The sequence below is a fragment of the Harpia harpyja genome, chromosome 1 (genome assembly GCF_026419915.1).
Source record: "Harpia harpyja isolate bHarHar1 chromosome 1, bHarHar1 primary haplotype, whole genome shotgun sequence".
In the NCBI taxonomy this organism is placed as follows: domain Eukaryota; kingdom Metazoa; phylum Chordata; class Aves; order Accipitriformes; family Accipitridae; genus Harpia; species Harpia harpyja.
The window spans coordinates 35,430,470-35,446,043 of record NC_068940.1 but is presented as its reverse complement, the minus strand read 5'-3'; the positions used below and the strand labels follow the sequence as shown (position 1 = coordinate 35,446,043).

The 15,574-nt window shown below is 46.4% G+C and overlaps 1 protein-coding gene across 4 annotated transcripts in view; it reads right to left on the bottom strand.

Moving 5' to 3' along the window:
• Nucleotides 1–877: 877 nt before the first annotated feature.
• PMEPA1 (prostate transmembrane protein, androgen induced 1) overlaps nucleotides 878–15,574 on the bottom strand; it is a 48,857-nt gene continuing 34,160 nt past the window's right edge. For 2 of the 4 annotated variants that reach the window (XM_052786801.1, XM_052786782.1), the window contains 3 exons: nucleotides 9,186–9,340; nucleotides 2,581–2,634; nucleotides 878–2,447 (listed from right to left, as the gene is read on the bottom strand). In XM_052786801.1, coding sequence (XP_052642761.1) covers nucleotides 1,902–2,447; nucleotides 2,581–2,634; nucleotides 9,186–9,340 — 755 coding nt within the window. In that variant the 3' untranslated portion in view covers nucleotides 878–1,901. Of the gene's footprint in view, nucleotides 2,451–2,580; nucleotides 2,635–9,185; nucleotides 9,341–15,574 lie in introns of all 4 variants that reach the window. The other 2 variants (XM_052786791.1, XM_052786772.1) reach the window with 1 other exon arrangement.

The window sequence follows — 15,574 nt, the reverse complement described above, 5'->3', positions numbered from 1 at the left end:
CCTTTATATCTTTCATTTATGTCACTCTACTAGATAGCATCCTGCAGAAAATGAAATCACACCCCCTTGTAAAATCTTCGCTCTCTGTGCTTCCCCTACCCACCCTTCCTCGCGCTCAGAGAGATGCTCTCCCGGCCGGGGAGACGGGACCGAGAACAGGTTTTTTCCCTTTTGCTTTCTCTCTCGCGCGCTCTCAGGTTTCTCACTCACTTACTCTGTCACATACAAATTCACCGTGAGAGTAAAACACCTACCAGACACCTACGCAATATAAAAATGTAAACAATAGCATAGTAAGACAAAATGCTTCCAAAACCAAGATAAATTACAGACGCACAACACCCGGTGGGTAGGAGGGCAGGTGGGACCATGCTGCTGTGGATGAGGACATCTTCACAAGAGGTAAAGGGGATTTGCTTCTAAAGCATTAAGCGTATTTCTTTAGCCTTTAATTAATACATCACAGGAGCAGACTCATTTCCATCTACTGTATCTGACGCCTCTTTAGCTAGGATAATAAAGTAAAAAAATAGCAATGACCAGAGGCAGCCCGGGGGATGACAGAGCTGAGAGCCATGGCTGCACCCGTTCATCCCAAATGGAGGTTTGGGAGGTTAATACAAAATGAAAATGACTTTCACTACCACCACACTTTTCAGCTCGTACTTTCAGTGAGATATTTAAAGCCCAGCTGAAAGGCAGCCGGTGGGTATGTTACCATCTACTCACATTAACTTCGATTATCGCTGCTTTAACTCCAAATAGGGCCCTTCATTTGAACATTGAAAGAAATAAACCAAAAAACACTTTGTTCCTTCAGACACAGAAGTTTATTCTCATCCCCACCACCCCCCTCCAAAAAGTTAGAGGTTGTCCAAAAAAAAAAAAAAAAAAAAAAAAATCAAGTAATTTTTGTCTGCTTCAGTCATTCCTGACTCTCAGAAGCAGGGACTTTTTATTTCACCTTTTTACTCCAATAATCCTACCAGATGACATACAGACACACACCAACTCCTCTTGCTTTGTAGGGAATGTATAAAGCCGTGACTGTTGGCGGCCACGCGCAGGGACTCTGGAAATTAAGGATTTGCATAAGATGCAGTCTCGCTCACCGCTCCTCCCAGGGCTGGCATCTCCACTTCAGCTTTTTTCCACCCCCTTCCAGCTACTTTGCTCTTCACTTCGACATATATCCCTTAACAGGTTCATGGTAGACATGATAGAGGCTTTGACCAACACAAGCACTGACATATTTATATTAAAAAATAGTGCAAAATTTCAACATTTATATAAATAACTCTAAACCCCTGCTTTTGATTTTTTTTTGTTTTTTGTTTTTTTACAATGTAATACACACTTTTTGAGTTGGCACTCAAAAAATTGCCATTTTTCTTCTAGTTCAGAAAACAACTTTTTTTTTTTGAATAGGCCTCTTCTAATACAAAAATACTCCTGCTCCTTACACATACACTTTCTCTTATTTTTAATATATATTTATATATTTATATTGCAGATCTTTAAACAAAATGTTTTTTGTGCAAATATTTTGTCTTTAAAGATAAGTGAAATAATCAAACAAAAAAAGCATTCACACACAGCTCAACTAGAAACAAAACAAAAAAAAAAAAAAAAAGGACTACAGTTGATTTTTTTTTCCTTTTTAAACGTCTAGACACAGCTCAATAAAGAAATGTTTTTGCAAGCTTGGTAGGCTTGTGCATTCAGACCAGACATAACAAGTAAATATTTATACATGGAGAGATGGGGAAGGGCTTTTTTTTTTTTTCTTTGCTCATCTTCCTCAACTCTCTCTCTCTCTCTCTCCTTTTTAACGAGAAGTGCAGAGTGTTTCATTTACTTTCTTGCTTTTTTCTTTTTTTTCTTTTCTTTTTTTTTTTTTTTTAAAAGGGGTGCCCTTTTTGTTTCTCTTTCTCTTTGTTCCACGCGGTTGTGCTCTCAAGGCCATTGATTTGTGAATGATGGAGTCTGCTGCCCTCCAAGATGGAGGGCATCCCGTTGTTGTTCTGCTGGTGCTGGTAAAACGTCGACCCGGGGTAGTGCCCTATCACCTCGCTGTACGTCGGCGGCGGTCCCTCCATCCTACCATTGCTCCCATAGCAGGTCGCGCTGATGCCAGAGTTACTGCTGGGGGGGCACGGCCCCCCATACACGGAGTTATCTATCAAGTCACTGTCAAAGATGGTTCTGTTGGGGGGTGCCCGGACCGACTCTCTGTTGAGCTCCATTTGCTGCTCAGGGTCTCGCAGCTGCAGCGTGCAGGGTCCCTGGTATGGGGGGGGCTCCTCGCCGTCCGACAGCGAGATGGTGGGTGGCAGGTCGATCTCGTGCTGCATGTAGGGGTAGGTTGGCTGGAATCTGTTAAAGCGGTCCCTCTGCAGAAAGGATGGCACTGCTAGGCGGTCGCTGGGTCTCGGGGTGTAGATTTGCTGCTGAAAGGAGAAAAAAAAACCCAAAAACAAAACCAAAAAAAACGGAGAGAGAAAGAGGGCGAGAAGCATGAGATACTGTGGCCCAGGACAGTGGGAAAGGCAGCGGCACCCGCACCCACATCACCCTCACCTCCGTTATTCCATTCCCCGACACGGTGCTTTCCGAAGGCCACAGGCTTCCCTCCTGCATTGGAAAGAAGAGAGCGCAGAGTGAGTCTGACTGCCAGCAGCAGTTAAGCTCCTGCTGCAAACGGCTCGTGCCGGGTTTCATCCTGCACCAGAGCCCAGGTAAGACGCCGCTGCCGTCAACGCGTTTCTACCCCAGCTGCAGCAGCATCCAGCACGCACCCTCTTCTAAGCAGACAACCAGCTCTAGTAGGGCTATCGGCTATTATCATATATGCTGGGTATCGTACGGGTATATGCTAAGGGTATTAGCATATTACCACTGAAAACAACACTTCTGATTAAAACTTCCCTCCATTTTCACCTCCATTTATATTTAATAGATGACTTGCAGAATGAATGATGAGAACGACACCGGCAAACAACGCTCTCCCATTTGCAGACTTCCCCCCCTTCCCACCCACACCCACCCAGCATGTTTCTCTCCCTGGTTCAAACACGCCAGAGGAGTATTTTTCAATTTGTGAGCCGTGGGTGATTCACAAGACATCAGAAAATGCTCCATGAAATAATGACAAGATTAAAAAAAAAAAAAAAAAGAAAAGAAAAACCTCACACCCACATTCTGATGCACACAATCAAGGAAATCATGGGAAAATAAAGATAAGTGAATAACCAAATGTTAAGCCTAATTTTATTTGGCTAAAAAAAAATAGAAATCTGCAGCAACAGGATGGTTCTAGAGTATTTTTTCTCCAAAAGGATAAGAGGTCCTTGGTTTAAACAGACTGAGGAACTGTTGTCTACGAGCTTCCTTACACTGCAAGCATCACCCTGATCCTGCAATCCAAACCCAGGTGCCAACAACCCCAGGCACGATAAAGCCATAAGCCAATTTCCCCCAAACCATGAGATTAGTTTACAAATCATGATCAAAACAAACAAACAAAGGTTCTTCCCATTTGCTGGTGATACTCTGAGCATACACAGTTCACCCTAGACACTTTTGCCTTAAGAACTAAAATATTTAAATATTGCTAATATTCACATATAGCAACATCCCTCCGGCAGGCAGGCTGGAGGAAAACAAGCCAGAAGGCTCGTAATTATAACCTAGAATAGCTGGCACTTCTCAGTTTCTTGCAGGTGAATCTCCAGTTCTAGCACCAGCAAGTCAGGTACAGGCAGAAGTATTTACCACCAGCGGAAAAAAAAAATGCCAAGGGTGTTTCTTTTTCCCCTCTTTCCCTTTAAGGTATCCCATCCAAAGGCCATTCTCAGGCCCAGCCTTCACAGCAGGGCTCTCCAGATGTGCAAACCACAAGCTTTCCTACTATGAAATACCTGTTTCTGTGATAACCGTGGTGGTGGTCCAGGCAGCCCGGTGAAAGCCTGTAAAAAGCTGCAACAGTACCGCAGCACCACAGAGACCTTCACTGATAAAGTCAGAAGAGATTTTGCCTGTCTGATGCTCCCTGGACCTTGCCCAGCTGTGAAGCACATCTGGCCTCGTACCAGGCTGCGGCACGCAAGGGAAAACATTGCTGCATGCCTTTGCAGCTATCCCAGTAAGCTGCTGAACGGCAGCTCCGCTTCCCCCAGAAGCGCTTCCGAGAGCGGACCAGACTGGGGGTGCCCCCGTGGGCAGAGCCAGCCCCAAACCCTGTGGCAGAAGCCTCAGCACCCAGGCATCCCGCAACACGCATCCAACTGCCCGAAATGCAGCACCAGCACCACGTTAAAATCTCCAAAGCAGCCACCCATTATATCCCCCCCTCCTCCTTCCCTCCCCTGCCCCTTTTTCTTCTTTATTTTCCCCAACTTTCGAATATATTTTCTCTTGTGGCATCACACATGGTATCAGATTGGAGAGAATCCCATCAGGTTCCTGTTTTTGAAGCTCAGCTCTGCACATAAACCTCAAGGCGGTCCTGTTGCCAGTGCAAGGAAAACAGTGATTTATATGGAAATGAGACAGCCCAGATTCTTCCCACTTCTCAGTGTTTTTTAGGGAGCATCTCCTTGGAGCAGAGGTTAAGTGCTGCAGTACCAGCATCCTCCCCAGCTACAGCTAATGAATGCGCTGGTTGAGCTGTGTGCCGCATAGCCCTTCCCGAGCGATGCAACGCCGTGCTTTATACAGACCTTTAGACTTCAATATGCAACTGTTTACACAGGCGTCAACTGTTTAGTCTGGTCCATTTTACATGTATTTTTTGCTTGCAGGGATAGTCTACAGTCAAACTCCCCCAGCAGCCAAAAGACCCAAGAGGAACTGCATCTGCCACAGATCAAATCCTCATCTCTAACCCCCTGCTAAGCCACGGCGCTGGCACCAAAGGGCACGGGGAGGGTTTCCAGCGCTGCCACACATGCTGCCAGCCCTTCACCTCATCGCGAAGGATGCCGAAGCAGTGGGCAGGAGCGGGAAGCACTCTGAAAAATTTGTTTACTTTGCCATGCCCCCGTGGCAGACTTCCTGAGCAGCGAGTACCCCGCTGCCTTCTGCTAGATGTTTTATATTTAACTTGGCAGTGGGCAGTGCCATGGCAATATCCCATCTGCTTCCCCCTTTCCCAGGAGTGATGTCAGCTGGCTCCCGCGAGGGCGGCTGCAGCCCGGCGCTTCCCGGCGTGCGGAGCATCACCGCACTCAGCGGGGGCTTCCCACTGCGGCAGGCGATGGGGAGGGCACGTACACACCCTTACGTGAGCCGCTCCACCAAAAACGTCCCCTACCCCTAAGTACCCACTCACCCAAAGCCTGTACCCAATATCCCACTCAGGCGTTTAGAAGAAAAGCTCTGGCTCACACCTTAACTCATCTGTTTGTACAGGTGAGGTCAAGGAATGATGCTCCAGGCAACACACGGATGCAAGAGTAGCAAACCAGTAGAAACAACATTAAAACGGGATCTGCAGAGATAAGGATCAGACAGGAGACCCATTTTCTGTAGGAGCTGGATCTTGGCAGCTGTTGTTAGCCATTTCTCCTGGGACTCCAGGGCTTGACCTGGACACGCTTAGGTGCCCACGGCTGACCGACCACAAGCACGCTCACCAACACCGACCCTCTGCCTCACACACTGCTGTGAACCCCATCTGGGTAACTCCTAAAAACTCAATAGTGGGATTAAAGTTGCTGGAAATCAGCATTCAGAGGAAGGCAAAGCCTCAGAGACAGAAAACATACTTTTAGCCTTCACGCTTTGGCCATGCGATGGCTACACATCCCCACCGAGCCAAGCAAAACTGCGCTGTCCCGTGACGGAGCATCACTGCTGTAAATCCTTGTCCTCGGGGCTCTCTTCGCTCGCCTCTGATTTTTGGAATATTAAGGACTTGAATTCATCTCAACAATGGCTGAGTCTAGAAAGCTATGGTTTTCTGAAATGAAAGCTGAGATTCTGCTGTCTGATGAGCAATACAGCTGTAAAAGCCTCCGCAAGTATTCCAGGACTCACTGCAGAATGTAAAATTACTTTTTAATTTCTTTTTAGAGATCAATCTTTGACTTTAATAGAAACACTTGTTTTAGTAGTGTCAGAGAATTTTCTCTGTAAAGCTGCATGGTGCAGATTAAGTCTCTGAGCCTTCAGGAGGACTTATATTTTCCATTTTGGGGGACAAAGGTATGCTTGGAAATTGCATTTAAACCACTTTTTTGGGGGGAGTGGGACATCATTGTTCCTAAGGTGGAGGAACAGTGCCATTCTTATTGCAAAAAAGTTTTTAGTAGCATTTCTTAAGTATTCTTAATTCTGGAAAAATAAAGGTACTTGTCATAAGGAGACAGAGTTTAAGTACAGCAAGGGCGGTGATGGAGAAACACATGATGTAATACAAGAATTCCTTGCTAGCGAGAACCACATTAAAAAAAACCTTTAGGGAAATTAATTTCTCCTTCAGTTATAATTTTTGAGCTACAACAACAAAAAACAACAACTCAGGCAGACCTAGCAGCATCCTGACCATGGGATGAACTATTTCAATATTTCAAAAGATGAAAAGCGTGTATGCAGCTCCAGTGCCCATCTGCGGTCACGACAGCAAAGTGAAGTTTGGGATTTAAAAAGCCCAACACCAGTTCAGCACAAGTTTAATGGATTACGTAAACCGGTATCCAGTTCAGCAAAGCCTCTGCCCTGCCAGCCTCCAGCGCTCGTTTAGACTGGAGCTGTTTTCTACAAAAAGACATGCTGTGCTGAATCTGAAAGGAGCTACCTTTAAGATCTTTATTATGATTGATCCCACTGTAACGAGCTTCCCACTTAGCGCACGAGGGGCTTCTCTGTCCCATCAGGAGAGCGCTCGGACGACAGGGAACCTTGGCTGCCACTCCATCAACACTGCCCTCGCAGCACAGACAGGGGCAGGGAGAAGGGAAAGAATTATAGAGGGGGAAAAAAAAAAACACCCAAATGGTACATTCACATTTCTCTCCTTAGCTCCAAGAAAGGTTTTGAAGATTCCACATCCTCACTGAGGTCTAGCAGAGGCATGGAGGTAAACCTTGGCTGAAAAGCCATTTAATCACTGATGTGTCTGAAGGCTGAATAAATAACAGAGCTGTTTTGGTGTGGGGACTGGGCCAAAAAATGGCTGGAAATTTTGACCAGGTGAAATTTAAAAAAAAAAAAAAATTAAAAAATAAAAAAAGAAAAAAGGGGAAAAAGGCATTATTTTTTAAACAGTCAACAATTTTTGATTCAACCTGAAGTTTTTGTTCAATCTCCATGTGATTTTCTCTTCTCTTTCCATGTTAGCCTTCTTTCCTCTTTTTAAAGAAAACAAAAAACAGGCCACTTAAGAAAATAGAAATTAGTATATTAAAATAAAAAAGGCTTGATGTGATATTTGCTTTGAAAATGTAAAATGAAACATTTTGGTATTGTTCAAGTAAATCATTCTGGATGTGATAAAACAGTAAAAAAATCTGAAAATTGGAAAACAATCTTTCTGCTATTTTTAATAATTCACGTGCTCAGATGCCCACATTCTGCTACTGTTGGAAGCGGGTGCACGGGATGGTAAGACGAGACATAAGATTTCTGTAACTCCAGGAGGAGCCGGGATACGTGCAAGGAGTTTAGCTCTGATCCCCAAAGCAGGCAGGTGCTCCAGAGATCACCACCCTTGCACCAGCTGGTTTAGGAGGGGATCACACACTCCCAGCACTTTGATCTTGTTGCACAGCATCGATAAACGACCCCGAGCTGAGCTCACCACCGTACCTGCCGGAGACGCGCTCCACAGCCCACAAAATGAAGGGTGCTTTGATTGAGCTTGGGGTTTGCACAGCTCTCCTTCCCAACGGGTGTCTTTCTCACTTTGGCACAGAGCGTCCGATAAGGGACCTCTGTTTGCTGCGTGTAACGTGTGACAAAAAGAGCAGCTATGGAGCAGAGGAACAGCCTGCACCTTGGGCATCTGCTGGCTGGACAGCTTTCAACAGCGCTGTACTGAAGACTTAGTTAATAAAAGATGTTAGATATCTCTCTCAAAGAAAAAGAAAAAAGCAAGCAATCCCGGTATTTGATCTTTTTCCCGCAGCAAGCATGGATGTGATACACGGGAGCACGGCCCCACACAAACCACCACAAGGCAGCACCGATGTGCTCAGCCTGCCCTGGAAGCCTGCAGAGGAGAGGGCATGAAGTAGTGACCTTGAGGAAGCCCTATCATTTAAAGAGCTTTAAGATCCTTCAGGGTGAATGCTAAAAAGAAAAACCACAACGAAAAAAATCAGTACAAGATACCCCTGCACTAAAGACAGAGCCATGCAGGCAGCAGTGAATAGTACATGCTCACCCTCCAAAAAAATGTGATGTCTTTTCTCTATAGGTTCTTCTAAGTCTCTCTGAGCTACTGCATTTGAGGAAACTGCATAAACCAACATCTGCCTCGAGGCTGGAGAGGCTCAGCCTTGAGTCCCTGTCAGAGGTACAATTAACACGTTTCTCCTCAGGCTTTTATGAAGCAGGGAGCCTGGGTTACACAGGGAACCTCTCAAGCACCCCCTTGGAGAGATTTCTGCTTGTCTGGCTGACAAGTGTTTTCTGACCCCTCCACCACAGCAATGGCAGGACCACTGGTGAAAACTGGAGAAAGTATTTCAGGATTTCCTATTCTCTTTAAGGCAGGCATTAAGTTTTCATATAGTCATTTGAGACTCTCCAACTGGAGCCGCCAGAGGACTTGATAGTTTGGGGCTGTTAAAGGCAAGGCATATGCACCCCAACCAGCTGAGGGTGCGTGGTGGTTTCAGGAACAGGACACGCCAAGAACAGCCTCCTGCAGTTACTTTACTGATGTAAAGTCTGAACTGCAAAGCTCAGGGCAAAGGCAGAGGTTATGGCTGTCTACACGTTACAACATACAGCACCCTAAAGAGCCAGAGACATCCCTAAAAGGGGACACCCACCCCCATAACGGACACAGAAGATGATGCCAAGACCCAACGTGGAGGGTGTCTCTTCATGCAGTGCCAAGTGGCACATGGGCAAACACAACCCAGACGAATGCCTTTGGCTCTAATGTTTCCCCAGTGTCACATCATTTGGCAAACAGTGCAGGACAAGGTGGGGTGGAAGAGCTGGGTGCGACTTACTGATGAGAGGTTCTCGTCTCTCCGCCTCCCCTGGCTGTGCCGGCTGATGAAGGATCGCGCAGAGAGTTTGTAGTGGTTCAGCAGACACGTGATCACCACCACCATCACCATCATCACCACCACGATTATGATTATCTGTACAAACTCCAACTCCGCTGCAAGAGAGACAGACAGACTTTCAGCCAACAGAAAAAACAACAGGTAATTGAGCACAAGAAGAACTAATGTGGCTGAGACGCCAATGACACTGCCGCATCCTCCCCCCATAAAGCTCTCACATGCCTATGTGGGCTCTGCATGCTTTGAGCCCAGCTACTTACTTAATAAAAAACTCATTAATTCACTTTTTCAGTGCCACAGAAGAGTCTCTAGGAGGGATCTTTAAAGATGACCTACAAAGCAAGAGTGTTTCCAAGCTACAGTGTGGTCAGGACTTCCCAAAGTCCTCCCAGCTGCAGTGTGCTGGATGCCCCCACCGCTGCGTACAAAACCAGCAGCATCTCAGGGCCGAGCGTGCCTCACTCGGGGCCACGGAGCCACAAACCAGCGTAATTCATCCTAACGAAACAATTTACCTAAATACAAGCTAAATTTCTGCAATTCTCCTCCTATCACCACCACTCCTTCCTCCAGGGGGGACCAGACCGAAGTCTTCCTCAGCACACCCTCACACCAGGTATATATCCCCTCTGTCACAGGGGTCGGACAGCGGCACGGGGAGCCCGCGGCACGGCACGGCAGGCACCGGCGCTGGCAGGACCCCTCTCCCCGACGCCGGCCCATCCGCCACAGGGCACAGGCAGGGAGACCTCCTGCTTTTCAGAGAGACGCCAGACAGGCGCGATGCGGCTGCCCATGGGGGGCCACATCCTGGAGCTCCAGACATCCCTCGGCTCAGGGCTCAGCCAGCTGACAGTGGCAGCTTGAGTGGCTTGAACTGGCATAAAGGAAAACTGCCAAAAATCCTCCAAACAAACAAGAACAAGCAAACAACAGACCATCCGGTTAACTCCGGAGACACTTGGCAGGAGGCGGCGAGAAGAAGCTCCTAAAATTTCCTAAGGAAATAATTCCTCACACCTCTCTGAGGCTAAGGAAAATTGAGTACTGGAGGCAAACGTAGCACTGGGGTCATTATTTCCATGCATTTGGCACCCAGAGAGCGGACACCATCCCCGAACCACTCGGTCGCTCCCCCCAAGCCCCCTCATGCCAGCAGCACCCAGAGCTCGCCATGGCCAGGACCAGGCAGCAGCAACTCCAGTGCTCATCGTAAAGCAGGGGCCAGACCAGCAAAATTCAATAGTTCTGGGGATTTAAACTTTGGTTGCTTCTCAGTAGGGACAGCTATAACATCCAGTTTTGGAAAGCTGTGCCCTAAGCTATCGTGGATGCTGTTATCTGTATTTTATCTATACAGACACACACACACACACACATATCTGTAGATACACAGGAAGACCCATCACACCTCGAAGGGCAGCATCACACTGCTCATACCAGCTGGGGTGGCTTCTGCTGAGTCAGGCAAATTCAATTTTCTTTTTTTTAATGGAAAGTTTTCTCCTGGCAGGTGGCATTTAAGTGCCAGTAAAAGCAAATAAATGTCAAGAAAACAGTCCAGGTGGTGAGTGCTGCCAGTTACCTTGGAGCTCATTCTGCTAAACAGCAGCTATTTCTGCCATTGCCCAAAATGCTTAACCAGCTCTGCCCACCACCTTCAAAAAGCAGAATTATGCCTTGAAAGCAGAAGCCTTATCTGTCACTTAAAGTTAGATGTATGAGTGACTTGGAGCCCATATACTTACAGCACCCCTAAAACGCAGCTGCCTCTACACCGGAAGATTGCACATGGCGTGGGAAGAGAGGGATTAAAAGCTAAACAGTGCAAAGGAGTTTTGCCTTAAAAATGCTTTTAGCTAAAGGCACTTCTTGAAAGAGGAGCTCTGCGTCTTTCACAGCAACCCCAGCAAGGTGCCCGAATGCCACTGTGAAGGAAAGAGCCTGGAAAAAAACATGTTCCAACGATTTATGATCCAGCCCCAAAGCAGCAGCACAGCTCACCCATGGGAATGACAGGTGACCCGACCTGAGAGCTGCCACGGGTGCCCTGTGCTGCAGGAACGGGCTGAAATGGGAGCTCATTTCTTCTAAACACAAATCAGATTAACCAGACTCGCAAACACCCCAAAAACTTAAAGGGCTGGGAAAAGAGGATGATGCAAAACCTCTAAAAAAAGGCACAACACCTCTTCCTATGTCATCCCCCCTATGTAGGAGAGTGTCCCTACATAGCCCAAAGGCATGTCCTAGTGCCAGCTGCACCCAGAGGCACTGAGAGCATCCCTGCTGACCTCCAGCACCCAACCGGCGAGGTGAAGCCCCAGCACCCCAGCCAGGCACAGGATGCCCCACAGCTCCCCTGGGTGCTCTCCAGGTCACCCACAAAGAGCCAGACCCCAGGGGGGCACTGACCCAGGGCCCCTCTGCCTCACCTAGATGTGGGCAGCAGAGCCCACAGGCTGGAGAGCAGCCACCCAGCTTGGGTGCAGAGCCTACTTTTTGCAGAATTCACTACAGAAAAGAAAAACAAAACAAAACAAAACAAAAAGCAACCAAGGTTTTTAGGAAGATGAGTCAATTTAGCCTCAAAATGCAGCATGTGCTTTGGCCACAGTAAGAAAACACAAGAAAAAAATATAAATGAGGCCAGTGATGGAAAACTTCCTTTTGGGTTAAAAGAGGTTATATTTCTGAAGAAAAACAAGACCAAGGTAGTTGTAAAGGAAAGTTCCTTTCCTAGGACGAGAGGTCGCTTAAACAAACCAAACCTTGCTAAATTGGTCATGGAACTTTGGTGACACAAGTGAAGTTTTGGCCATGAGGAAGCGCTGCCCTAACTCCTTCCTAGGAAGGAACACACACGAGACGTGTCATTTACAAATTACCTAAGCTAAGCTTCCTGCACACACGTACAGATATATAACTAGCAGAGCCTGAAGCAGAAGAAAGGGTGGGAATTCCATCAGGGTCTGGGACAACTTACCAGTGTCTCATCCATCCCCATCCAGCCTGAATGTTGCTTATTCTGGCTCTGGGACTCCTCTAATTGGGGTATTACAAAACAGTTGCTAAGAGGTGCAATAGTAAGGCACAGTATGATTACCAGAACGAAGAAGACACTGCTTTCCAGCAGGGATGCTCCTCCTGCGCCATCTCTCCCTCCCATGTTCTCTTGGAGCTGGTCATCTGGACAGGCAGGACCCCCACAGGGACCACAGGAGACACAGGCAGTGTTTGGCCATGCATCATGCCTTGCTCTTCAAACTCTAAACTGGGTTATTTTGATGTGGAATCTAGCTTAACGTTATGGCAATCACACTAGCGTTATCAACAAAAGAGTGATTGTAGTATCTCACTTTGCGGGAGGAGGGAGAAAATCAAGATGCAAATTAACATTCTGTAAACAGGTTTGGTGAAATGTGTCTGAACAATAAAACCTGATCAGCTCCCCCCATTCGGTCTTTAGCCTTTTCATGCCAATGGCCTTGCTCTTCTCCAACCTCCTTTGTTAGCACAGGGAAGCAAGCAGCTCAATCACTGCAGCAGAGCACATCTACCCTTGTCCTGCAACACAGACAACGGCTCGAACATTTAAGTATCATATACGAGAAATGTACCTGCCGTCTCTGGTGGTGCTGCTGAAATTAAAATTTCTTCCCAATGTTGTATGTATACATGAGGCAGCCCAACCCACTGGAACCTCTGCTCTCTGCACCAGCAGGAGCTCAGGGAAGAGCAGAGGGCACACAGTGCCCTGAGTTTTGCTCTACCGCAAGCCCAGCTTGTGAGGAGCAGCGCAGCCTCACAGCACCTAGGAGCAAACACATCAGGTACATCGAAATGAGCTTTAATCCCAAGAACGCTCATGTTGCCCAATCTGGCCTTTGGAAAAAATAAAATAAAAATCAAACCAAACCAAAAAAAAGTCCCACACACTCAATTTGTGCTTTTCAAGTTTCAAGAGACTCATACCCACTCGAGGCGCCAAAGTTTCTGCCAACTCTCCCTCTGTTTTAACTTGTCTTCATGGGCTTCATTTGCAGAAAGGGGAAAAAAACCAACACGCTGGAAAGCTGGATATACTTGGTAAGATTTTATCCAAGTAGCTCAGTCAAACTAATGAAGAAAGATCATTAAAAACCCAAACTTTGAGTTAATAACTTATTATACAAGTGCAATTCAGCTGCTATGCTAATAAAAAGCCTTTGGGGAATGAAAAACAAGCCAAACTGCAAAGCACATAATTCTATTGGTATTCTTAAAAACACACACACAACAAAACAAGAAAAAAAATACTCAACACATTTTGTATTTGGCTTCCTAATCATTGTCACTTTTCAATTAGAAGAGACCTCATTCCATTTCTCTCTGTAATTTTCCCCAAGGGAAGTGTTATAAATGCACTAGGCTTTACAAGATGGGCATATTCAGCCTCCAAATGCAAAGTAAGGTCACACTAATTTAATTTTGCATAATTTTTATTCCAGAATACATTTCAAACTAACAGGTTCAGACATCACATTTAAGTGACACAACCTGCTTTTCTGTATTTTCTGTCTAGACGCTGCAGCTTTGGGAGTCAGTCAGCACGCGTGCAACTGTTTTGCAACTAAGCATTTTTCCCCCCGATTCTCACAATCCTGAAACTGGATATTCGTGATCAAGTAAAATAACTTGTCACATCCCATTCTTCAAGTTAGTTACTCGCTTGCCACTTTAAGCCACATGCGGCCTTGAATAAGGGTTTCACAGTCGTTTATAGCCTTACATTAATGAACGATAGGAGACTCCGCTGCTTCCCAAAGCCTGCAGATCCCGCAACCTGTAGGCTGTGGCCACTCTCCTGCTCAGAGGGCTTTTTGGAGGAAGGCAGCACGTGCCCTTGCTGCCCACACCAGGCTGCTGCCTGGGCACCAAGACGATAAGGCTCTAGAGCGTCTGAAATTTATGAAAATGGCAGCTGGCTGGCAGCTGGCGCCGACGTGGAGGCACCTCACCGGCACGACTGCCGGGGCACCCAGTCCCGCTCCTCCCACCAAAGACCACGCTCACGGCTCGACAGAAGCGGCTGCAGAAAGGTGCATCTCGGAGCTCCCTCGAGTGCCTACAAACAAAATACTTGGCACCCACAGGTTTAAAACTCATTAATATTTTTGCAAGGAGGGAGAGCTATTTGAGTCAGCGGTGACACTGGGAGCGCTGAGCCTCTGCACACACACGCAGTTCGCAATGGCTGCAGGGGAGGTGAGGCTATGATATACTTTAAATGCATTATTTCCTTACTTTTTACAGCTATACTACAGTTCATAAAATGCTTACTATAAACTTTATTAAAGCTTTTCCTTCAACACAGAGTATCACTGCTGAAGACCAACGCTCCAAAGCACTGGCAAGTATAAAGAGGAGAAAAAAAAAAAAAATACACCTGCATTTTGCTGCAATAATTATGGGTACTCCAGCTATCATTTACAAGTGGACAGAACAGCTTTCAGACAGGGTCTCAGCCAAGATGACCTTTGCTTTCAGCCGGGTATAATACGTCTGCAGGTCAAAACAATTATCTGTAAGCTTCAATTACAATTTCTATACATACTGGAATTGCATATCGTGTCAGAAGTGATGAGAAAGAGAAGTGAAATTACTCAGGAGATAATGGCTAAGCTGAACAAATGTAGCTGTACTAGCCACAATTCCTAAGAAAAAAGTTTTAAAAAAAAAAATATGCCAGTCATCATAAATGCTGTGGTGCACCATGCTAAAACCCAAGTCGGTTTTGCTGAGACAAAATTAAAGCAAGCAGAGAATCCCCTGCAGAATACTTTGCTTCTCCTATGTTCACTTTCACTTCCTCTGGGTATTTTTATCACTGAAAACCCCTTAGTTCTGACTTGAAACAGGTTGCTGGGACAGTTCAAGCACAATGAGTCCAATCACAAGCTCACACAGACTATCAAAAGTAAGTTCTTAAGGGTGTGGAGAAAAAACTCCTGCTGCTAATTTCATCTTCTGATGGACATCAGCCTGGTGTGAGGCAATCTAACGCCCTGCTTCACGCCAGACAGGATGAGATACCTCCCAAGCAAGCCTCACTGTTGAAAGTTAATGAGCCATCAGTTAATTTTTACCCAGGACGGATGAGATATATGCCTCAGCTTCTGGATGCTCCCGTGATGGTCCCTCAGCATCAGAGCCCCATTATCACTCGTTTTATTAGCATTCTTTGGGAAAAATACATCTAAAACTGTGTTTTGAAGTTGCTCCATGTGCCTGACAGATAGGAGAGCTGGTAACAGAGGCAGGCAAAGCCTTCATCAGGCTTTGGGGGT